We start from the raw sequence: 25,988 nt of genomic DNA, 5'->3' as shown, positions 1-25,988 counted from the left end.
GTGGCTCTATCTTCATCAATGTGCTTAGTCGCATCCTCAAAAATTTCAATCAGGCTCGTAAGGCACGACCTTGTTTTGACAAAGTCATGCTGACTATTCGTAATCATATTATGCCTCTCCAAATGTTCTTCAATCCTGCCTCTCAGGATCTTCTCCATCAACTTACCAACCACTGAAGTAAGACTCACTGGCCTCTAGTTTCCTGGGACATCCCTACTCCCTTTCTTGAATAAGGGAACAACATCCGCAACCCTCCAATCCTCCGGAACCTCTCCAGTCCTCATTGATGATGCAAAGATCATTGCCAGAGGCTCAGCAATCTCCTCCCTCAGTAGCCTGGGGTACATCCTGTCTGGTCCCGGTGACTTATCCAACTTGATGCTTTCCAAAAGCTCCAGCACATTCTCTTCCTTAATATCCACATCCTCAAGCTTTTCAGTCCACTGCAAGTCAACCCTACAGTCACCACCAAGATCCTTTTCTGTAGTGAAAACTGAAGCAAAATATTCATTAAATACCTCCACTATTTCCTCCAGTTCCATACACACTTTTCCATTGTCACACTTGTTTGGTCCTATTCTCTCACATCTTATCCTCTTGCTCTTCACATACCTGTAGAATACTTTGGGGTTTTCCTTAATCCTGTCTGCCAAGGCCTTCTCCTGACCCCTTCTGGCTCTCCTAATTTCATTCTTAAGCTCCTTCCTGCTAGCCTTATAATCTTCCAGATCTCCATCATTAATTAGTTTTTTTGACCCTTTCGTAAGTGCTTTTCTTCTTCACTAGATTTACAACAGCCTTTGTGCACCACAGGTCTTGTACTCTACCATCCTTTCCATGCCTTATTAGAACGTTCCTACTAAGAACCCCATACAAATATCCCCTGAACATTTGCCACATTTATTCAGTATGTTTCCCTGAGAACGTTTCCAATTTATGCTTCCAAGTTCCTGCCTGATAGCCTCATAATTCCCCTTACTCCAATTAAACGTTTCCCTAACTTGTCTGTTCCTATCCCTCTCCAATGCTATGGTAAAGGAGATAGAATTGTGATCACTATCTCCAAAATGCTCTCCCACTGAGAGACCTGACACCTGACCAGTTCATTTTCCAATGCCAGATCAAGTAGAACCTCTCCTCTTGTTGGCTTATCTACATATTGTGTCAAGAAACCTTCCTGGACACACCTAACAAACTGCACCCCATCTAAACCCCTCACTCTAGGGAGATGCCAATCAATATTTGGGAAATTAAAATCTCACACCACAACAACCCTGTTATTATTACAGGTGTCCCCGCTTTTCGAACGTTCGCTTTACGAAACCTCACTGTTACGAAAGACCTACATTAGTACCCTGTTTTCACTTTCAGAAGGTGTTTTCACTGTTACAAAAAAAAGTCAGCGCGCGATAAAAGGCAGCGTGCGCTCCGAGCAGCCGCTCTCCCCCGGATTCGGAACTGCGTTCTCGCCAGCATTGCTTAAACACGTGCCTGTGAGCAGCCGTTTGCAAGGTGAGTTCTAAGATGAGCTCGTAAGGGTGTTACACTTAGCGTAAAACTAGACATAATTAAGCGTTTTGATCGTGGTGAATGAAGTAAGGACAACATGAGTTTGGCTTGTGGAAGCTGACGAACATGATGTTGAAGAGGTTTTGGCATCCCATCACCAAGAACTGACAGATGAAGAGCTGATGCAATTGGAGGAAAAAAGGATAACAATCGAAACCGAATAGTAATGATAAAGTACGACTTTAATTTTGAAAGGGTACGTCGGTTTAGGGGATATTTGCAGGATGGTTTGAGTCCTTACAAAGAACTGTGTGATAGAAAAATACGTGAGGCTCAGCAGTCAAGCAAGCCTTCCACATCAGCCACAGCAGATGACGAACTTCGACCTTCAACATCGAGGCGGGCAGAAATAGAAGATGAGCTGCCTGCTCTAATGGAAACAGACGATGACGAGATGACACCCCAGTATCCCACCACCCCAACCCCCGGGCTAAGGACAGATACCGATTCGTGGAGAATGCAATGGTAGTCGGGAGGCACACAGCACATCTTTAAGAAAAAAGCCAAAATAAACAAGCTAATTAATTAGGTGCCACTGACACAATTGGAAATCGGCACAGATCTGGGCCGACAATTAGCTGTCGGGCGGCACCTAATTAATTAGCTTGTTTATTTCGGCTTTTTTCTTAAAAGATATGCTGTGTGTCTCCCGGCTACCGCTGCATTCCTGCATGCTTCGCGGCAATGTATCGCTCGGCGGCCTGGAGGGTCGGTGCCACTACACCGCCCAACCTGCAACGACTCAGTCTAACACACCATCATCAGTGTGCTCGGCGCTGTCCCGATTCCCGTAAGTGATACTACACTATACATACATTATTTCTACTTTATATCAGCTGTGTATTTTTACGTGTTATTTGGTATGATTTGGCAGCTTCATAGCTTAAAGATTACTGGAGAGAGCTTGCGCCGTGTTTTTGCCAACAGCACTTGCGTGAGATTTTCGCTCCGGAGAACAGTTCAGTAATGATTGTGGAAAAGTATTTCTACTTTATATAGGCTGTGTATTTATCATATCATTCCTGCTTTTACTATATGTTACTGTTATTTTAGGTTTTATGTGTTATTTGGCATGATTTGGTAGGTTATTTTTGGGTCTGCAAACGCTCACAAAATTTCCCCATGTGAATAAATGGCGATTGCTTCTTCGCTTTACGACATTTCGGCTTACGAACCGTTTCATAGGAACGCTCTACCTTCGGATGGCAGGGGAAACCTGTATTGCCTTACCTTCTTCTAGCTCAATGCTCTGTGCAATGATTTTATCTATATGAACAGTATGCAAGTCAAACTTTTCACTGTATCTCAGTACATGTGACAATAACAAAGCTATACTAATACCAATAGTAGATTGGGAGCAGATATTTGCAAATAAAATCCTATCAGACAAGTGAGAGTCATTGAAAAGAGGATTAAAAAGAGTACTGTTAAGTGTGAAAGGCAAAGATGTTAAGATATGGGAACCTTGAATGACAAAGGATCTCGAATGGCTTGGTAAAAGAAAAAACAAGTATATGATGGGTAAAGGGAACTGCAATAAAGTGAGACCCTAATGGAATATAGGGATATGTAGGACATCACTTCAGAAAGAAATTATGAGGATAAAAAGAGGTCACAAAATATCTTTGGCAAGCAGGAATCAAAATAATCCCAATCCCAAGATATTTCATAAATCTATCAGGAGTAAATGGTTGTGAGGGAAAGAGTAAATCCTTTTAGGAATAAACTGCGTGTGGAGCCACGGAATATGGACAAGGCCCCAAATGAATACTTTTCACATGTATTAACTGCAGAGTATAATGTGGAAGACAGAGCATTCAAGGAGTACATTGCTGATTCATAGTATATAAGCACTAAAAAAGATGGTGATGTTGGATGTATTGGAATGCTCAAGGATGAATAAATTCCCAGCCCAGAAATGAACTCTCCAGGATACTCTGAGAAACAAGTGAAGAGAGTAAAATAATCCAAACAGATGTCGCAGAAAATGCTATTTTATTTATTTATTTTTAAGTGCTGAAGCACAGAATAAGAGGTCAAACCGTAAATATTTTGCAATTTTATAAATTTGCACAGCTTACATGACTGACGCAAAATAGAAAAATACTCATGATACCCCCTCTGAAATTTATTTCGACTGACTTGGAAGGAATTGGAAATCAATATCACTGCTACATTTAGCACTACAGAACCGAGATGATATTTTAGACAATGTTTCATAAAGAGCATTGCCATAGCCCCATGGCTGGCTATATTATAAACCAATTGATAAAGATTGATTGCTGGAATTAGATAATGATTATTTTTCCATTGTACCATCCAAGTGTCAAAATGAGTGGATCAGAAAAAAACCAAAGTATGTTTTTAATTTATGTAGGGAAGTAGTGAGGTTACATATGAAATACTATGCCCAATTCTGATCTTCTCAATTAAGAAAAGATAAACTGGCATTTTAAGCAGCTCAAAGGAGTTTAATTCCTGGGATGCAAAGGTTGCCTTATTATAAGCAGCTAGGGAAAATGGATCTATTTTTAAAAGGGTTTAGAAGAATGAAGGACGACTTCATCTAATATCCTGAATGGGGTATGACAGGGTATGATAACGTTTCTCGAACAAGCCAAATAGAGTGCTGCCACTTAAAGCTGAATTGTGTAGAATGGGGGGTCGCCAACCCGTCGATCGCAATCGACCGGTCGAACTTTGAGACTTTCCCAGCAGATCCCGAAAAAAATCAAAAATAAATACACAAATACTGTTGTAATGTGAGCATTATAAAAATAAGTAATACTAATTAGGATAATGGTAATATAGCAATACTTTTGCTACAAAGCTGTTTGTAAAGAGAGATTATTTCCGGATTGCGGGGGTTTAGTTCCATTCTTTCTGCCCAGTGCGCAAGTGTGTAGCTCCCCGCCATGAACTGCGTTTTCAGCGTAGCCTGTGCTGCATCAAAGTGACCAATTAAATTAGATATGCAGTGGTCCCCAACCACCGGGCCGCGAAGAACGCAGCGGTACAGCGGTGGCCAGAACGCACCCAGCACATCTTTAAGAAAAAAGCTGAAATAAACAAGCTAGTTAATTAGGTGCCGCCCAGCACGTAAATGTCGGCCCAGATCAGAGGCAATTGATGAGTCTCTGGACTTCTCAACCCCTGAGGGTTATAACAATGCAGGTATTTAAAGAGGCAACTAAAAATTTTTAAAATATCAAGGAAATGAAAAGATCAGGCTATAGGGAACTAGCACAGCAGAGGAGATAAAGCCTGGGAGATATTAGCTATAATTATACTGAATGGGGGATAGATGACAGAAGCTGAGTGGCTTACTTCAGCTTTGATTTTCTTACATTGACAAGCAAAGCGAAAAGCAGCTAAGAGAAAGGGTAATAACTTCAAATGGATTCATGGTTGTACCTGCTGAAGAAGTCCAGCTTTTCATCATGCATGTTGAGATGTTGCTGAAGCTGCTCTGAGCTGGTAAAACGACGATTACACTCATAGCATGGCCAGTTTTTTTCCTGGTCTCGTAGAACTGAGGAAAGAAATAATAAATATGTTACAGAAACAAGTGATTGCAGATGCTGGAATCTGAGGTGACATAAAATGCAGGAAGAACCCAGTGGGTCAGGCAGCATCTATGGAGGAAAAGGGACAATTGATGGCAGAGGATGAAGTGGAGGATAGATCTAAGAAAATATATTGCAGACTGCCCATTGATATTCAACTGAACAAAGACACCTTATGCAATTGTTAAAAAAGATATTTTGACACCAGCAGGCTCAAGGACAGTTTCTATCCCACTATTAGAAAACACTTTCCTCCAACAATACCAAATAAAGCGGTCAAAGGATTAGGCTTCAAATTTACCTTAAAAAGCACCGAGAAGGTTTGAAGTACCTCTTTCCAATATTTTTCAAGACTCGGACATGTCCAAAACATATGAATGAGTGAAGCTTCTCCAATATTACGTTTATCACAATAAGGAGATATATCCAAATAAAAGTGAGACAACTTAGGTCATGTGGGCCCTATGGACCACTTTAAACTGTAGGAGAGAGTGGTGGGCAGATAACGATGAAGTGTTAACCAATTTAAAAATTTCACTCCAAGTTTCCTCAGAAATTGAAGTCTGTAAGTCTTGTTCCCAAAGATTATTATTTTGGAGAAGTCTGATTTGCACATTTTGGCTTTTATTTCTCTTATGGCTAGGAGGGCGCCCTTGCTTAAATGGAAAGATGCGGTTCCGCCCACTCCCTTTCAATGGCTGCGTGATGTGATGTCATGTTTAAATTTAAAGAAGATTCGGTGTTCAATTTCTGAATTTAATCAAGACTTTCAAACATTGTGGGGACCTTTTTTGAACTATTTTCAAAACCTTTGATTTGCCGTTAAAGCACAGATGATGGCTGATAATATACTTTTTTTTCTTTCTTCTTCTTTACTAATCAGCTTTGGTCTTGGTAGTGGGTTAGATTTTTTTTCATATAATAAATTTACTATATTTCAATATTATGAATTAATCAATTTGTATGAATATAGAGTAAGGAGTTTGTATGTGCAATTCAGTATAATGTATTTGATATAATTCTTTTTTCTTGAACTTGTATTCTCCTATGTAGAAAATTAATAAGAATATTGAAAAAGAAAACACTTGAAATAATTTTGCATACATTACAAACTCCTGATCTCTCAATTTACCTCATCATGGCTCTTGCCCTTTATTTGTCTACTTACATTGTGACTACTCTGTACTTGTAACACTATATTCTGAATTGTGATTTTTTTTTTTCTTTTGCAGTTACAAATGGAATGATTAAACTGGGTAGCACAGAAAAGCTTTTCATTATATTTTAGTACATGTGACAATAATAAACTATTAATAATATAATTTCATTAAGAAAATTAAGCTTCAAAAAAAAAATTAGCACATTGAATAATAACACCAAGAACAAAATACCAGAATACAGCTAGCACAAAATGATGCATCTAAAATTGTGATTTTGAAAAAAATCCTCAGAGCACTAACCATGTACACACAGCCAGGCATTCTGGAAAACCAATTTAATAAATAGAAGCCCACACAAGCTCTACATCATGATCTTCTGCAGTGGGTGTGGTGGTGGAAGAGTCAGTGTGGGAAGAGGAGGTGGCCAAAAATCATGCACAAATCATGAAAACAAACAATTCTGAATTTGCAGAACAACTAACTGTAATTGAATGCTGATCACTTAGTATGAGAAGGTATGGATATGCTGTAAGTTCCTGTAAAAAAAAACATCAACTGTCTATTTCCCACCATAGATGCTGCCTAACCCACTGACTTCTTCCAGCCCAGTTCCTCTGGTCCTCCCTACATATCACCAATCCCACTGTCTTGACAGAATGTGTGACACACTTAACAATGTTACCAGTGTCTTGTTCAAGTAATATCTTCAGTAATCTAGAAATGATATTCAAGATTTAAAAAGGAAATCACACTTAATTAACATAATAGGAAAACAGTAGTCAAATAATGTTCCACAAAGTAAAAATTAAGGATTGGATTTTTTTTTTGCAATTTCACTCCATTGATACATGTGGTTTTTCAGGATTTCCTAAAGTACTCTACTGCTTATGAATTATTTTGATATTCCATCACTGTTCAGACAGACAAACATGCCATAATGCAGAGGTAAATCTTCTTCAGTGGTGTTAAGAGTGTGACGAGAATACACATAAAATTAAGATGTTTGCTGGCCTGGGCTAGCATCAGTGGCATCAGCAGTTGGTCTGCCACCTGCCCTCAGGGGAAGGAGAGATAAGGAACAATGGAGCAGCGTCTGGAGATGTGTAATGAAGGGACGTGGAGAGAGAGAGCTGTCTGGAGCGGCTCCCCCCTTTGAACCCTGAACTGTTTGAAGTGATGGACAGGCGATACCCCAGCAGGGGGATAAAAAGGGACAGGTTCGCTAAGACAGACACACGCCACCCGAAGTAACGAGACCCTGGAAGCGGTACGCCTCTCACGAGTGGTGAGAAGTACCGGACAACGCACAGGGTGGAAAGGTACGATCAGCGGGAACCTGGTGTGTGTCCGCCCTTGCCTGGGTGCCGGGTTCACTGCAGAGGATCGACCGCATCTGGAGGAGGGGTCACAGTCGGTGACCTCAGGTGACATCACCAAGGACCCGCCCAAAAGTTGCTTGTGAGCCATCCCGCTGGTCTGTGAGTGAAGCCGTTCTGAATGATCAGTTGTTCCTGTTCTATCTCTCTCTTCCCCCACGTTGTCCATCGCCATGGCAACGATTACTGCGAACTGAACTTTGAGTCACTTTGAAATTTGGTCATTTACCCCCAGACAACGATAGAGCTTGATTGATGCTGTTATCTTAATTCTGTGCACGTGTGTCTATCATGGCTGAACTGTTGCATTTATTATCCTTTCGATTACTGTGTTGCTTGTTTCTTTAATAAAACTTTCTTAGTTCTAGTACTCCAGACTCCAACTGAGTGATCCATTTCTGCTGGTTTGGCAACCCAGTTACGGGGTACGTAACATAAGTGGGGTGCTCGTCCAGGATTTTGAACGCTAAATTTGGGACGGAGTAAATTGATTGGGTTAAGATTCCCGAAAGAAAGAAAAGACAAACAGCAGAAATGGAGGCTGAGGAATTTATAAAGGCGCCGACCTTGGAGGCATTAGAGGATGCCAGGAAATCGGAATTGATAGCTGTGGCCAAACGGTTGAATCTTGCTAAGGTGAAGTCGACAATGAGGAGAGAGGAGATACACAGAGCTATTGTAGAGCACTATGTATCTAAAGGTGTGTTTCCCCAAGGTGAGCTGGGGGTGGTGTCTATTGAAAAACCTGCTGGAGACGCGGTACAGGTACAGCTTGAAAAACTGAGACTCGAGCACGAGTTCCGGGTACGGCAGTTAGAACACGAAGAGAGAGAAAGACAGTTGGAGAGAGAAGAGAAAGAGAGGGACAGACAGTTAGAGAGAGAGGAGAAAGAGAGGCAATGGGAGCGAGAAGAGAGAGGGAAACAGAGGGAAAGGGAATTTGAGCTGGAGAAGTTAAAGATCAGGGCCGAGCAGGGGCTCGTGCCGAACCAAGGTGGAGGGTTCCGGGCGACCCAGGAGGTTAGGCTGGTTCCCCCATTTGACGACACTGACGTGGATCGGTACTTTCTCCACTTCGAAAAAGTGGCTATAAGTCAGGATTGGCCGAGGGATAAGTGGGTTGTTTTACTTCAGAGTGTACTGAAAGGGAAGGCCCAAGAAGCTTACTCAGCTTTATCCGCGGAAGATGCCCAGAAGTATGAGGTGGTGAAAGAGGCCATCCTCAGGATTTATGAGTTGGTCCCGGAGGCATACCGGCAGAGGTTCCGGAATGCGAGGAAGCAGTGGGACCGCACGTATTTGGAGTTTGCCCGTGAGATGCAGACATATTGTGAGCGTTGGTGCGCCTCGAAGGGGGTAGAGGGGGATTATGACAGACTGCTACAACTGATCCTGATTGAGCAGTTTAAAGGTTGTGTCCCTGAGGGTATGAGACCCTACCTCGATGAGAAAGAGGCAGCCACGTTAGCCGCAACTGCTAAGTTAGCGGATGAGTATGCGTTGACGCATAAAATGAAGTTTGCCCCGAGTAAAGGCTACCAGAAGGGTAGTCAGGACGTCGGGGAGAGTCCGCCGGAAAAGTCAGGAAGTAAGCCGGGGACTAGTGAAAAGGATAAGGTAGACCGGGAGCAGTCTGGTAGGAAGTCTCCTGGGGTCGTCTGTTATAATTGTGGGAAAGTCGGACACTTTGCGTCCAGGTGCTTTGCCCCAAGGAAGGAGACGGGGAAAGGAAAAGCGGAAATTTGGAATGGCTGTATCGAGCTGTTAAGCGAACCGCTAGGGAAGGACAGGTCTGAAAAAGTCCAGGAAGGGCGCGAGAGGTTTATCTCGGCCGGATTGGTGTCAGTGAAGGAGAGGTTAAAACCAGTTCCAGTGCGGATCTGGAGAGACACGAGAGCGTGTCAGTCACTAATACTGAAGAGTGTATTAGAGTTTAGCTCAGAGACCCAGACTGGGGAGGTAGAGGTCAAAGGTGTTGGGGAAGGGACAGAGTCAGTCCCTTTGCACCAGATACACTTACAGAGCAACCTGGTCTCTGGACTAGTCACGATCGGGGTGAGGTCCGAATTACCGATGAAAGACGTGGAAGTCTTGCTCGGTAATGACATCGCCGGAGGAATCGTGTTCCCAGTCGTGAGATTGACGGGTCAGCCTGCCAGCATTGAGGCCCCGCCCATGGACTCGCGGGTTCATCGCGGGCCCGCGATGGTGAATTTGGCTGAAACGTTTCTGCCAACCTTGTACGAGAAGGGGGTAGAAAATGGAAAGAAAGAGGGTAGTGAGACAAGTGGTAGTGAGGGAGCTGGGACGGACGTAGCAGTAGCCGGGAAAGAATTTGTGCAGACGCAGGAGCGAGACGAGGGGCTGGTGGTTTTTGCAGAGACAGCTCTCTCTGACACAGCTTTAACAAGGGAACTAGTAGGCTATTGTGCGGATGAGGAAGTGCTAAGGAAGAAAGGGAAATCAAGGACAGTATCCACAGATGAGGAGTGGGGGGTGGTGCAAAAGAGTTATGGGGATGAGGTTTTTAACATGGCCCACGAGGTACCCCCCAGTGGACATTTTGCGGTGCTGGAGGAAACAAGTTGGTGGAATCATGAAAGAGATTTACCGGCTGCCCGGGGGAAAAATGTTATTGATCATGACCGACGCGAACTGAGACGGTCACCGGCTTTTGATATGCTAACAAACCTAGTCGGTGTTAGCGTGGAAATCAATGAAGCTAGGGGCCCCCTGATAAGAGGAAAAAACCATTTTGAAAAGATTAGGATGGGATCGGTCAGATGGGAGAAGGCTATTGTTTTGGCCAGGTCTACTGATAAGGTCTCTCCCTTAATCCCCGAACAAAGCGAATCTTTAGCAGAAGTAATTAAACGACTCGCGCCCGTGGGTTTGATTGTCCCAAGGAAATGCAAAGAACTGGGACGTTGGGTGATGTCTGTTACAATAGGGCGGCCTAGTAAACAACACCCATATTTTTTTGAGTAATTCAGTGACTAAAGGGCTGATGAACACAGAGGTGCGTATTGGCAATTTAATACGGCTGTCTGAAGCCAGTTTGATCGTGAACCTTGAAAAAAATGAATTCGGCCACACGAGGGTCACTTACCTGGGAATTGTGGTGACACAGGGGCAGCTGGCAGCGATGCAAGCTACAGTGCAGGCTATCGCTGACCTCCCAACCCCGACAGACAAGAGGGCCCTCAGAAGGCTCTTGGAGATGGTGGGGTACTGCAGGAAGTTTTGCAATAACTCTGCGGTCAATACCCGTCCCCCTCCTACTAAGCCCTTGCGAGAGAAAACTGAGTCGGAATGGGACGACCCTTGTTATTGTGGTCCGGGACAAAACCAAATGAGAGGTTACATTGGTCGCAATTCATCAGTGTTTTTGGCCATTATGAAGTTTGCTGAGTTGGAGCCTGGTCTAAGGGATTATTAATAACACGTGTAAAAGAATGTGATGACTGTCTGTCAAGGTGTTGACAGCTTCAAACTCGCTGTGTTAGCCAAATAGCTGATAAAGATGTATATTTGTGTATGTATCAAATAATGTATTCATGTTTGTAATTTTTACCTCCCGGTAAAAATCCTTAAAAGGGGGGAAGTGTGACGAGAATACACATAAAATTAAGATGTTTGCTGGCCTGGGCTAGCATCAGTGGCATCAGCAGTTGGTCTGCCACCTGCCCTCAGGGGAAGGAGAGATAAGGAACAATGGAGCAGCGTCTGGAGATGTGTAATGAAGGGACGTGGGAGAGAGAGAGCTGTCTGGAGCGGCTCCCCCCTTTGAACCCTGAACTGTTTGAAGTGATGGACAGGCGATACCCCAGCAGGGGGATAAAAAGGGACAGGTTCACTAAGGCAGGACACACGCCACCCGAGGTAACGAGACCCTGGAAGCGGCACGCCTCTCACGAGTGGTGAGAAGTACCGGACAACGCACAGGGTGGAAAGGTACGATCAGCGGGAACCCGGTGTGTGTCCGCCCTTGCCTGGGTGCCGGGTTCACTGCAGAGGATCGACCGCATCTGGAGGAGGGGTCACAGTCGGTGACCTCAGGTGACATCACCAAGGACCTGCCCAAAAGCTGTTTGTGAGGCATCCCGCTGGTCTGTGAGTGAAGCTGTTCTGAATGATCAGTTGTTCCTGTTCTATCTCTCTCTTCCCCCACGTTGTCCATCGCCATGGCAACGATTACTGCGAACTGAACTTTGAGTCACTTTGAAATTTGGTCATTTACCCCCAGACAACGATAGAGCTTGATTGATGCTGTTATCTTAATTCTGTGCACATGTGTGTCTATCATCGCTGAACTGTTGCATTTATTATCCTTTCGATTACTGTGTTGCTTGTTTCTTTAATAAAACTTTCTTAGTTCTAGTACTCCAGACTCCAACTGAGTGATCCATTTCTGCTGGTTTGGCAACCCAGTTACGGGGTACGTAACAAGAGATAAGTACCAGCCAGAGATGGGGTAAGACTCCCTATTTCCCTTCAAACTATGCCAGTGGATCCTGTTCCTTATCAACTGACATTCAGTACCTTACAACAGGAATTCTGCAGATGCTGGAAATTCAAGCAACACACATCAAAGTTGCTGGTGAACGCAGCAGGCCAAGCAGCATCTGTAGGAAGAGGTGCAGTCGACGTTTCAGGCCGAGACGAAGGGTCTCGGCCTGAAACGTCGACTGCACCTCTTCCTACAGATGCTGCTTGGCCTGCTGCGTTCACCAGCAACTTTGATGTGTGTTGCTTCAGTACCTTACTTCATGTTAGCATTCACTGCAGAATTTGGTGTATAGGTCATGAACTTCAACGGCCCATGGTTGCAATAAAAGTGTAACAAAGATTCAACTGTCAGTCACAAACTAACAAAATTAGAGAGCTGAGAAGGAGAGGATTCGTGGGTTTTTTCAGATTTTTAAACGGCCAACCAATTGGGAGCAGAGGAGCTGAAGACAGCCGGTCAGCTAGCGCACTATAAAAGAAGTTTTGTCTCGCGAAGCGACCATTGTCGGAGTGGGACAGCTTTGGCTCAACAAGCTTCGACATACACAGGCAGAGACGAGGGTAGGTTCTGGTAAATTGTTGTTTTGTTTTGTTTGTTTAGAGTAGAGAGAATGCCAGGCAGGATGTTGGAATGCTCCTCTTGCAGGATGTGGGAAGTCAGGGAGCCCTCCGGTGTCCCTGACAACACCTGCAAGAAGTGCATCCAACTGCAGCTCCTGACAAACCGCATTAGGGAACTGGAGCAGGACCTGGATGACCTCCAGATCATTCAGGAGAACGAGGAGATTATAGATAGTAGCTACAGGGAGGTAGTTACGCCAAAGGAGCAGCACACAGGTAATTGAGTTACTGTCAGGCAAGGGAAGAGGAAAGGGCAGGCAGAGCAGGGTTTCCCTGTGGCCATTCTCCTCAACAAGTATACCCATTTGGATACTGTTGGGGGGGATGACTTACCTGGGACAAGCTGCGGCAGCCGGATCTCTGGCACTGAGTCTGGTTCTGCAGTGCAGAAGGGAGGGTGGAAGAAGAGGAGAGCGGTAGTGATAGGGGACTCAATAGTTAGAGGTACAGACAGGCGGTTCTGTGGTGGTGACAAAGACTCCCGGATGGTTTGCTCCCGGGTCAAGGATGTCTCTGATCGATTGCATGACATTCTGAAGTGGGAGGGTGATCAGCCAGATGCCGTGGTGCCCATCGGTACCAATGACATAGCAAGGAAGAGTGAGGAGGTCCTGAAGAGTGAGTATAGAGAGCTTGGTGGGAAGTTAAAAAGCAGGACCTCGAGGGTGGTAATCTCAGGATTGCTACCTGTGCCACGTGCCAGTGAGGGTAAGAATAGGATGCTCTGGCAGATGAACATGTGGCTGAGGAACTGGTGTAGGGTGCAGGGTTTCAGATTTCAGGATCATTGGGACCTCTTCTGGGGCAGGTGAGACATGCACAAGAGAGACAGGTTACACCTGAACTACAAGGGGACGAATATCCTTGCAGGGAGGTTTGTTAGTGCTATCGGGGAGGGTTTAAACTAGATTTGCAGGGGAATGGGAAACAGAGTACCAGAGCAGATAGTGGAGTGGGGATGAAAATAAATGATGTTAAAAGTTCATGCAAAGTCACAAACAGAAGGGTTGTGTGTGGTGGTAATCTTCTGAAGTGTGTCTATTTCAATGTGAGGAGTATTGTGGGGAAGGCTGACGAGCTGAGGGAGTGGATTGACACATGGAATTACAACATTATAGCCATGAGTGAAACTTGGCTGCAGGACTGGCAGCTTAATGTTCCAGGGTTCCGATGTTTCAGACGTGATAGAGGCAGAGGGATGAAGAGTATGGGGGTGTCATTGCTTGTCAGGGAAAATGTTATAGCAGTGCTCAGGCAGGACAGATTAGAGGGCTTGTCTACCGAAGCCATATGGGTGGAGCTGAGAAACAGGAAAGGTATGACCACATTAATGGGGTTGTATTATAGACACCCAATAGTCAGCGAGAATTGGAGGAGCAGATCTGCAGAGAGATAGCAGACAACTGCAGGAAACATAAAATTGTGATAGGAGGGGATTTTAATTTTCCACATATTGATTGGGACTCCCGTACTGTGGCAAGTTCTTCAAGATGCTTGGAACAGCCTACCAGCCAATTTTCTTATAAAACTGAATGACAGTGTACCTAGGAGAATTGATGCAGTTTTAAAGGCAAAGGATGATCATAACAAATATTAATTTGATTTTTTTTTTTTAAAACTGTTTACTGCTCTTTATATTTTTTTGATATTTAGAAACTTTTCATTGAATTATTTTTGAAAACTTCTTCACTTTACAGAACTTTTTTTTAACATGCGCCTAAGACTTTTGCATAGTACTGTCTTTCTCACTCCTTTCCAAATCACGTTTAAACAAAAAGTATTATAAAAGTGTACTGAGATACTATTAGCAGAAACATTTGCTTGTCTAGTACTAACAAGTTCCTAAGAATATTGTGCTATGAAGGTTTTACAGTACTAAGGAACAGTGGGATCTTGGTGCACAAGTTCATGGATCCCTAAAACAAGTAGCACAGATAGAGAAGGTGGGAAAGAAATTATTTGGGATACACCATAATGTTGCCTGGGATGTCGTGTTTCTGTGGCAAGACAGACTGGATAGGCTGCACTTGCTTCCCTTGAAATAGAGAGAGCTAGTTGGGCGTACCCTTACTGACTCTGCCAACATAATTTTACGCAGCTCAATAAAATTAGCCCTTAATCATTGCACAATGTGAACTGTCCCAACCTTGTTTCTGTATCAGGGAACATTCATCTAAACTCTTATCACAGCAGCTAGACAATAAGAACTCAATCAAATACATTTTAGAATAAGAATTAGTGTCAATTATGGAGATACTGAAAAGCCCAGCTGGTTTACTTATGCTGTTTTAAGATGGGAATCTATAATTCTCATTGGGCCCATGCGTAAATCCAGACATATACCAACCAGTGAAATAGACTCTTCAGGGTTTAACCAAACAAGGTGGAACAATTCAAGGGCAATTAGAGATAAACAGCAAAGTTCATCTCTAGCTGTTATCTTGCTATTGATGCCTATTAATGAAAAACATGTTGGATGTGACATATTTAATGCAAATACTACAGATGTTAGAAATATGAAAAATTAGAAGGACAGAATATAGAACGGTGTTAATTCACATTCTTTCACTTCCTTACATTCAAGATGTATATGCTACCAGTTTCATCAGCTAAGCTTCTGTTAGGTTTCCCACAAACTTTCAAAAACCAAAATCACAATTCATCTCACCCCACAATCTAATATTGTTAACACTTGATCCATCAATTGGAATGTAATGAAAGACTGGGAGATGATAGGTGGGTTGGCTCTGCTGTCACTGGTGGAGCCAACTGCCACTCCTCTGTCATTTCCTTTCCCCTCATCTCTTTATACAGGCTACCTCCCCTTTATCTTTCAATCCAGATGATGTGTCTTGATCCAAAATACTGACTGTCCATCTCCCTCCACGGGTACTGTCTGACCTGCTAAGTTCCTTCATTGGTTTGTTTTTAGAAAACTAATAACGACCGATTATGATACTGGGCCTTATTGCATCAAAGAACCTATTTTTTTTTTCCAGAAACTTAGAGAAACCCGACTCATCAGTGATCCCCCGGCTTGTCCATCATTATCAAACAGAATGCAGAATAAGTTTTCCATATCTCACAGTCTTTATTTCTTCCTACAGAAAAGGATAAACAAAACCCAGGTGTATGTGAAGTGGGTATGGGTACATGTACCCCAAATCAAATCATAGGTTCAAGATTTTCGGTTGATAATATGGCCAGTTATTTTTAAGGAGGAGTGCATTATGTAGTGTGCCATTCACAAGTCTAGTCTGTCTCCTCTGACTCTGTGCAAAGAGCAGAGACAGCTCTTAAGGTTGCTCATCCCTCAATCAATATCATAGATGCCCTGCACTATATTCAGAACGACTGCCACGTTAGTCAAAAGTAATCTCTTGGTAGTACAGGTAGAGGTGGATTATCATCTCTTTCCTTCATTTCTAGCATTCTGTCAAAGGTGCCGGCATGGAATGCAGGAAGTCACTCACCTTTCCGTTCCTCTTCTGATATATCATGGATCTTCTGCTCCACAAAATCTGCATAGGATGCTGCATACCACACCTGCAAGCACACAGAGAGCAATACTCAGAAACACTGCCTGGCCTGAGGAGTCTCAAATAAGTCTCTTTCTCAAATTCACCTTTGTCATTACCACAGAAAAAAAAAATTCCATTACTATATCTGTGTGACAATCCATTGAAATAAGTGCTACAAAATATCAGATGCTGGAAATCTGAAATAAAAACGAAAAATGCTGGAAGCAATCAGAAGGTTAGAAACAGCAAAGGGCCTTCAACTCAAAATTTTACTCTGTTTCTCTTTCTACAGACGCACTGCCTGTCCTATCAAGTCTTTACGACATTTTCTCTTTATGGATTAAATCCTCTGTTTTCTCCTCACAAACATCATTAATTGTTACCTTGCCAGCTTCCTGTTCTCCTGTCCCGCCAGTTTCAGTTCTGCAAAAATTCATTTCCATGGGACCTTGACTCAAAGTGACCTTGACTCATAAATGAGCTGAGATGATGAGTGTCAGCAGTGAAACTCATTAAATCTTACACACGTTCCAGCTCTACGTGTTCTGCAGACACTGATCCAAGGCTCTCAAGCACAATAATGATTTCAAATGGCAGTAACATTTTCACTGCCAAACCCACTTCCTCAAGAATCAGCAAGAACCTTGCTAGAAATCAGGAAGATGCAACACATGTCCCTTAAAAATGATCTAACATGACCTGATCTTTGCTTCAACTCACTTTCTTACAGTTCCTCAACCCTGACTACCCTGGAGTCTAAACATGTGTCTGCCTTGTTTCAAAAGTTTAACCTCTCCAACCCAAAGTGTTAACTATAATTTTTCTACAGTTGGCTGTAGAACTGGCTGAGTTTCAACGATTGATGATGTCACAGAAGAAAGCCCTTCTAGTCTCTCTTAAACTGTTGACTCCATTCGGAAACTAAACCAAGGTCATTCTCTATTCTAGGTTTTCTCACAAGGGGAAGCATCCCCTCAGGATCTACCCTTATGCTCCAGCAATATGCTTCAAAAAGACCACCTTTCCTTCTTCTAAACTCAGCTGAGTGTCTGCCCAACCTGTTTAATCATTCCTCAAAAAAGCATGCCGTTCATCCCAGGAATCAACCTATTCTACTCTCCCTGAACATTCTCCAGTGTAAGCACATAAATAAGGAGCCCAAAACCATATCCATGTCAAACCACTTCCTATAAAGGTCAACATTCTATTTCCTGATTTCAAATGTGATTCAATGAGTAATCCTTTGCCTTTAAGCCAAAAGGTTGTGGGTTCAAGTCCCACTCCAGAAACTTGAAGACAGGAGGTTAATCTGTATTAATGCACAAGCTCATCAGACAATTCACATGCTGTGAACCACACAAACAGCCCAACATATCCACGCTGCTGTTTATCCTCCAGAGGTTCCCCTTATTCCTCATCAGTGGATAGCACATTAGGTGGCACAGCAAAGCTGTTGCTTCACAGATCTAGTTGCACATGTTCAATGCTGACTTCCTGTACAAAGATCAATGCTGACTTCCTGTACAAAGATTTCTTCCAGCGCTCCAATTTACTCCCAAATCCCAAAGACGTAGTTTGCTCAGTCACTGTAATTTTCCCCGAGAGTGTAAATGAGTGGTAAATTAGTAGATACTGAGGAGGGAGTGGAGTGCATGAAGGATTTGGGGAAGAGGCAATAGGCTACAGGAAAACTTGTAGCAAACGGGATTGTTCTGTGAACCAAACTTGGAGCAGGTCTCTGTGATCTACTTCTCTGCCTCCAACATACAGGAGCAAGTTAGTGACCAGTCTACCACAATCCTACAGACTACCACACCTACTTTAGCCATACTAAAGCTGCCCTACCACTGATGAGCAATCAATTCTTCTGATTTCTCAGCCTCCATCACATCTGGTATGAGCGTACCATTATCTACATCAACTAGCTGTCTTCTAGGAGGGAGGCAGCAAAAAGAAAATTACAGACCTATTAGTCTGACATCGGTAGTTGGAAAGATATTGGAGTCAATCCTCAAGGTCGAGGTTATAAAATACCTCGAGGTGCATGACAAGATAAGCCCAAGCCAGCATGGTTTCATGAAGAGAAGATCCTGCCTCACCAACCTACTGGAATTTTTTGAGGTAATCTCAAACAAGATTGACAAGGGAGAGGCTGTGGATGTTGTGTATTTGGATTTTCAAAAGGCCTTCGACAAGGTGCCGCAAGAGAGGCTGCTTAATAAGATGGGAGCCCATGGAATTACAGGAAAGATATTGAAATGGGTGGAGCATTGGCTGATAGGCAGAAAGCAAAGGGTGGGAATAAAGGGATCCCATTCTGATTGGCTGCCGGTTACTAGTGGTTACCAGTGGTGTTCCGCAAGGGTCGGTGTTGGGGCTGCTTCTTTTTACGATGTATATCGATGATTTAGATAATGGATTAAATGGTTTTGTGGCTAAGTTTGCAGATGATACCAAGACAGGTGGAGGAGCAGGAAGTGTGAAGAAACGGAAAGGTTGCAGAGAGACTTAGTCAGTTTAGGAGAATGGGCAAAGAAATGGCAGATGAGATACAACGTTGGAAAATGTACGGTTGAATATTTTGGAAGAAGAAATAATCGGGCAGATTATTATTTAGATGGGGAGAAAATTCAAAAATCGGATGTGCAAAGGGACTTGGGGGTCCTCGTGCAGGATACCCTAAAAGCTAACCACCAGGTTGGAATGCCAGTAAGGAAAGCAAATTCTATGTTGGCATTCATTTCAAGAGGAATAGTGTATAAGAGCAAGGAGGTGTTGATGAGGCTCTATGGGGCACTGGTGAGACCTCATTTAGAATACTGTGTGCAGTTTTTGGCTCCCTATCTTACAAACCCCATTTCCAGAAAAGTTGGGATATTTTCCAAAATGCAATAAAAACAAAAATCTGTGATATGTTAATTCACGTGAACCTTTATTTAACTGACAAAAGTACAAAGAAAAGATCTTCAATAGTTTTACTGACCAACTTAATTGTATTTTGTAAATATACACAAATTTAGAATTTGATGGCTGCAACACACTCAACAAAAGTTGGGACAGAGTTAAAATAAGATTGAAAAGTGCACAGAATATTCAAGTAACACCGGTTTGGAAGACACCACATTAAGCAGGCTAATTGGTAGCAGGTGAGGTATCATGACTGGGTATAAAAGTATCGTCCATCAAAGGCTCAGTCTTTGCAAGCAAGGATGGGTCGTGGCTCACCCCTTTCTGCCAAAATTCGTGAGAGAATTGTTAGTCAGTTCAAAAGGAGCATTTCTCAATGCAAGATTGCAGAGAATTTAGGTCTTTCAACATCTACAGTACATAATATTGTGAAAAGATTCAGAGAATTCAGAGACATCTCAGTGCGTAAAGGGCAAAGTCGGAAACCACTGTTGAATGCACGTGATCTTCGAGCCCTCGGGCGGCACTGCCTAAGAAACCATCATGCTACTGTGACAATTATAGCCACCTGGGCTCGGGAGTACTTCGGAAAACCATTGTCACTCAACACAGTCCGTTACTGCATCCAGAAATGCAACTTGAAACTGTATTACGCAAGGAGAAAGCCATACATAGTCATACTTTATTGATCCCGGGGAAATTGGTTTTCGTTACAGTTGCACCATAAATAATTAAATAGTAATAAAACCATAAATAATTAAATAGTAATATGTAAATTATGCCAGGAAATAAGTCCAGGACCAGCCTATTGGCTCAGGGTGTCTGATCCTCCAAGGGAGGAGTTGTAAAATATGATGGCCATAGGCAGGAATGACTTCCTATGAGGCTCTGTGTTGCATCTCAGTGGAATTAGTCTCTGGCTGAATGTACTCCTGTGCCCAACCAGTACATTATGTAGTGGATGGGAGACATTGTCCAAGATGGCATGCAACTTGGACAGCATCCTCTTTTCAGACACCACCATCAGAGAGTCCAGTTCCATCCCCACAACATCACTGGCCTTACGAATGAGTTTGTTGATTCTGTTGGTGTCTGCTACCCTCAGCCTGCTGCCCCAGCACACAACAGCAAACATGATCGCACTGGCCACCACAGACTCGTAGAACATCCTCAGCATTGTCCAGCAGATGTTAAAGGACCTCAGTCTCCTCAGGAAATAGAGACAGCTCTGACCCTTCTTGTAGACAGCCTCAGTGTTCTTTGACCAGTCCAGTCCAGTTTATTGTCAATTCGTATCCCCAGGTATTTGTAATCCTCCACCATGTCCACACTGACCCCCTGGATGGAAACAGAGGTCCCCGATGCCTTAGCTCTCCTCAGGTCTACCACCAGCTCCTTAGTCTTTTTCACATTAAGCTGCAGATAATTCTGCTCACACCATGTGACAAAGTTTCCTACCGTAGCCCTGTACTCAGCCTCATCTCCCTTGCTGATGCATCCAACTATGGCAGAGTCATCAGAAAACTTCTGAAGATGACAAGACTCTATGCAGTAGTTGAAGTCCGAGGTGTAAATGGTGAAGAGAAAGGGAGACAAGACAGTCCCCTGTGGAGTCCCAGTGCTGCTGATCACTCTGTCGGACATACAGTGTTGCAAGCACACGTACTGTGGTCTGCCAGTCAGATGATCAAGAATCCATGACACCAGGAAAGCATACATCAACTCTATGCAGAAACGCCGGCCAGTTCTCTGGGCCCGAGCTCATCTCAGATGGACCGAAAGACTGTGGAACCGTGTGCTGTGGTCAGATGAGTCCACATTTCAGCTAGTTTTCAGAAAAAAGGGCATCGAGTTCTCCGTGCCAAAGATGAAAATGACCATCCAGATTGTTATCAGCGAAAGGTGCAAAAGCCAGCATCTGTGATGGTATGGGGGTGCATCAGTGCCCACGGCATGGGTGAGTTGTATGTATGTGAGGTTACCATTGACTCTGAGGCATATATTAGGATTTTAGAGAGACATATGTTGCCATCAAGGTGATGTCTCTTCCCGGGACGTCCATGCTTATTTCAGCAGGACAATGCCAGACCGCATTCTGCACGGGCTACAACAGCGTGGCTTTGTAGACACAGAGTGCGTGTGCTTGACTGGCCTGCTGCCAGTCCAGATCTATCTCCTATTGAAAATGTATGGTGCATCATGAAGAGGAGAATCAGACAACAGAGACCACGGACTGTTGAGCAGCTGAAGTCTTATATCAAGCAAGAATGGACAAAATTTCCAATTGCAAATCTACTACAATTAGTATCCTCAGTTCCAAAACGATTAAAAAGTGTTATTAAAAGGAAAGGTGATGTAACACAATGGTAAACATGCTTCTGTCCCAACTTTTGTTGAGTGTGTTGCAGCCATCAAATTCTAAATTTGTGTATGTTTACAAAATACAATTAAGTTGGTCAGTAAAACTATTGAAAATCTTTTCTTTGTACTTTTGTCAGTTAAATAAAGGTTCACGTGAATTAACATATCACAGATTTTTGTTTTTATTGCATTTGGAAAATATCCCAACTTTTCTGGAAATTGGGTTTGTAGAAGAGATGTACTGATGTCGGACAGAGTTCAGAGAAGATTTACGAGGATGATTCCTGGAATGCAGGGGCTAACATATGAAGAGCGTTTGTCGGCTCTTGGACTAGATTCATTAGAGTATAGAAGAATGAGAGGGGATCTCATAGAAACATTTCGAATGTTGAAACGGTTGGACAGAGTAGATGTGGAAAGGCTGTTTCCCTTGGTGGGTTGAGTCCAGGTCAAGCCACAGTCTTAGAATTAGAGGGTACCCATTTAAAGCAAGAGATGAGGAGAATTTTTTTTAGCCAGAGGGTCGTGGATCTATGGAATTCGTTGCCACATATAACTGTGGAGGCCCAATCATTAAGGGTGTTTAAGGAGGAGATTGATAGGTATCTAATTAGTCAGAGTATCAAGGGATATGGGGAAAAAGCCAGAAATTGGAACTACATGGGAGAATAGTACAGCTCATGGTGGAGCAGCGGAGTAGACTCGATGGGCCGAATGGCCTACTTCTGCTCCTTCGTCTTGTGATCTTGTGAAAGGTCTGAACCATAACTGCTAATTTCCCACACCCATTTTCAACCTCCTCCTCCCACAGTGGGCAATAACAGCATTGCCCTTTTCCTCATTTCCCACTTTATGAGGCTCCAGTAACAACAGGGCATCCTCCAGAAAAGAACAGTACAGTAAACACTGTTGTCTCACAATTCCAGTAACCTGGAAACAAACCTGGCCTTGGGTGTTGAGCTGAATTTGCATGTTCTCCCATGACTACATGTTATTTCCTTAAGTGTTTCCATTACTCTTCCATCCCAAAGATGTATTGGTAGATTAATTAGCAACTTAATTAGCATATTTAAGTGGCAATAGAATTAAGGGTGGAGGAGTCAATGGGCTTTTGGGACAAAAGGAATTGCAGAGCAAAGGGGAATTTAGAAGAGGAGAATAGGATTGACGAGACTGTTTTGCTGGGAGCTGGCATCGACCTAGTAGGCCAAGAGCCACCTTTTTGTGATAAAAATATAGTAAGTTTTTTTCCATGTCCAAAGAGATGCCAATGCCAGGCACTTATTCCACTTTCCACTCCCTTCAGCATTCTCATAGAACAATACTACACAGAAACAGGCCTTTTGCCCGACAATGTCTGCACCAAATGGGATAATTAAACCAATTCTCTACTGACTGTACATGATTCATATTCCCCACCCCCCCCACCATTCCCTAAATATTCATACGCCTATCAAACAGCCTCTTGAACACTGCTATTGCCTCTACTTCTGCAACTACCTGGTGAACTGCTTCAGACACCTACCTCTGTCTCTGAGTCAAAAAAAACACTGCCCTGGTCATCAGGACTCTCCTCAGCCTCTACTGCTCCACAGAAAACAACCAAGTTTGTCCCACCTCTCCATGCTCTCCAATCCAGGCAGTATCCTGGTAAACCTCTTCAGCATCGTTCTCAAAGCCTCCACATCCTTCCTGTAATGAAGTGACGGGAATTTAACACAATACTCCAAATGCGGCCTAACCAAAGTTTTAACGGCAACACGCCTTCCTTATTCTGACACAAAGTGCCCCAGCCAGATAAGGCTAACATGCCATACATCATCTTTACCATCCTATCTACTCTCATGGCCACTTCCAATGAGCTAAGGATTTGGACCCCAAGATCCCTTTGTAAATCACAACATTTATCTAGACTTGCTCTTGAGCCACCAAAGCATCAAAATCTATGGAGCATGCTGGTAGGTGGGATTAGTATGGATGGACACTTAATGCTTAACATGGACATAGTGGGCTGAGGCTCTGGTATCTTTGTCTCTCATAATTTTATAAGCTTCTCCTGGTCTCCCCTCAGCCTCCAATACGCCAGAGAAAACAAGGGAACATTCCCTCCACAGTGCTCTTGTCTACGATTGTTTCTGTACCAATAGCCACTACCCCTTCTCACCCAACGCCTTACCATACAAGTGAAGGAGATGCCACACCTACCCTTTTATATCGCTTCTCAGGGACACCCCTCACCCAACCATCCCCCCCCCCCAAGACATTCCTTCTGGATGAGGCAGCAATTTGCTTGTACTTCTGCCAAGTTAGTGTACTGCATTTCAGTGATCACAATGTGGTCTTCCCTACACTGGGAAACCAAATGCCAATTGAGAGACTGTTTTGCATAACACTTCTGTTTAGTCCACAAGGCTGCCACTGAATTTCCAATTGTGTCTCTCTAAAATGCTCCATCTCAGTCTCACCTCTGTCCTTGGCCTACTGCATGGTCTGTCACTCAGCTGTACAGCATAGAAATGGTCCTTTAGCCCAACCCATGTTTTTCAACATTATGTCTGTATCCCTCCATTCCATTTTTATCCAAGTACCTAAACAAGTGCCTTTTATACATTAATTGTATCTGTCTTCATCTCATTCCACATTGCCACCACCCTTTATGTGAAAAACTTACCCTTTACCTCTCCTTTAAACTTCTCTTCTCCTGCTTTAAACCTATACCCTTTAAGCACTGTACTCTGCTCCCCCTGGAAAAAGCTACTTTTCTCTGTGTCCTCTTCTGCTAGTTCAAATGCACTTGTTTCTTCCTACTTACACCTTCCCAAGATTATCTCAGCCACCACAGTAGTTGGCACCTCTACTTTATATGCCATTGTCCCTTCTGACCCCCATCCTGTAACACCACCTTTTGAGAATAAGTGTACTCTCTCTGCAATTTAAAGTGTATTGCCAGCTCTACCCTGTTCTGAGTAAAGGTCACCAATCTGAACTCTAACCCTTTCTCTCAGACAGAAGTACTGTCTGACCTGTTGAGTATTTCTAGAATCACTTTTTACTTGAGGTACCACCTGCGCCTGCGCCAGTAGCACATGTTCCATATTCACCCACGTTCCCTGTTACCTTGAGTTCTTGTTTTGGCTCAATATGTTTGATGGTGGTAAAGTAGAGGTTCTTGCCATATTGGTAAACCACCAGGTTCTGTTCCAAGTGGTTCTGAGCTCGACGTACAAACATCATCCAGTTGCACATGTTCTCATCAGACAGATCAAACCACAAATCCCCAGATTTCTCTCCATCTTTCGATTCATCCCTTCCTACCCCCATAGCAACCTGTTAAAAGAGAAAGATACATTAACGTAGCAGCTTGTTATCACATGCTTCAAAGTGCTTCAGACAATTAACATTTTGTGTTATGATACTCCAAACACTCCCCTCCACATTCACTCTGATGAATGACCAATTCCGCAATTTATAACTTCGATTGTGTTGTAAAGGCAAAGCTACCAAAAACTGATCGACATCCTCATATGGATAAACACCGACAGTTTTGTCAAGAGATGGACTGCTGCCCAAAGAAAAAAAACACTTCCTTCGTCAAATAAAAGCAAGGTTTACTCATTTCTGCACAGAACTGAGGCTCTGGGCTCACTTTTGTGAACTTCGGTTCTGAATGCTATTTGCTTTTATTGTTTGCGCAATTTGCTTTTTTTTCCTCTGCACATTGGGTTTTTGACAGTCTTCTTTTGTTTTAATAGGTTCTATTGGGTCTCTATTTTGTGGCTGCCTGTAAGAAGACAAATCTCAAGGTTGTATATCACTATCATACTTTGATAATTAATGTACTTTGAGCTTTGAAATTTAAAAGCTCCAGAATTCATTATAACATATCTTGCTCCCACAGTCTGGGACTGGGAATTGCACAAAAGTGAGCGCAAATTGGGACCTGAAAACTACGTTAGAATCTTCATGCCCACAATTAGCTCAGATAACATTGTCAGCAGCTGAACTGAAGATCCAACAACCACTAGTTTCGCAACCATGATTCTATATTCATGAAGTCTAGAAATCTGAAACAAAACAGAAAGGAGGTAGAGGTATTGAACAGGTCAGGAAGCACAGTCAACTTCCCCAGTCCTGATGAAAGGTGTCCACTCAAAAGGTTAACTGTTTATTTCCCTCCTTAGATGCTGCCTCACCCATTGAGTTGCTCCACCTCCTTTGTGCATTGATTTATGAGTTGATTACCTTTTGTAAAGGTAAGACAGAAATCACATCAGGTGTGCATGGTACAAACACAATTCCTGATCTCCCTGCGACAAATCAGGTAAATTGATTTTCCACTATCTTCATTAACACAAATACAGAAATTCTGCAGATGCTGGAAAGCCAAAGCAACACACA

At 43.2% G+C, this 25,988-nt stretch overlaps 1 protein-coding gene across 1 annotated transcript in view; it reads right to left on the bottom strand.

The window, feature by feature from the left end:
• prdm10 (PR domain containing 10) overlaps nt 1-25,988 on the bottom strand; it is a 134,578-nt gene that overhangs the window by 35,300 nt on the left and 73,290 nt on the right. The window contains exons 8-10 of the mRNA XM_063038440.1: nt 24,708-24,917; nt 16,275-16,347; nt 4,984-5,101 (exon numbers count right to left, since the gene is read on the bottom strand). Coding sequence (XP_062894510.1) covers nt 4,984-5,101; nt 16,275-16,347; nt 24,708-24,917 — 401 coding nt within the window. The remainder of the gene's footprint in view (nt 1-4,983; nt 5,102-16,274; nt 16,348-24,707; nt 24,918-25,988) is intronic.

Source organism: Mobula hypostoma, chromosome X2 (genome assembly GCF_963921235.1).
Source record: "Mobula hypostoma chromosome X2, sMobHyp1.1, whole genome shotgun sequence".
Taxonomy (NCBI): Eukaryota; Metazoa; Chordata; class Chondrichthyes; order Myliobatiformes; family Myliobatidae; genus Mobula; species Mobula hypostoma.
The sequence above is the reverse complement of the archived record's forward strand: the minus strand, read 5'-3'. Positions and strand labels throughout refer to the sequence as shown.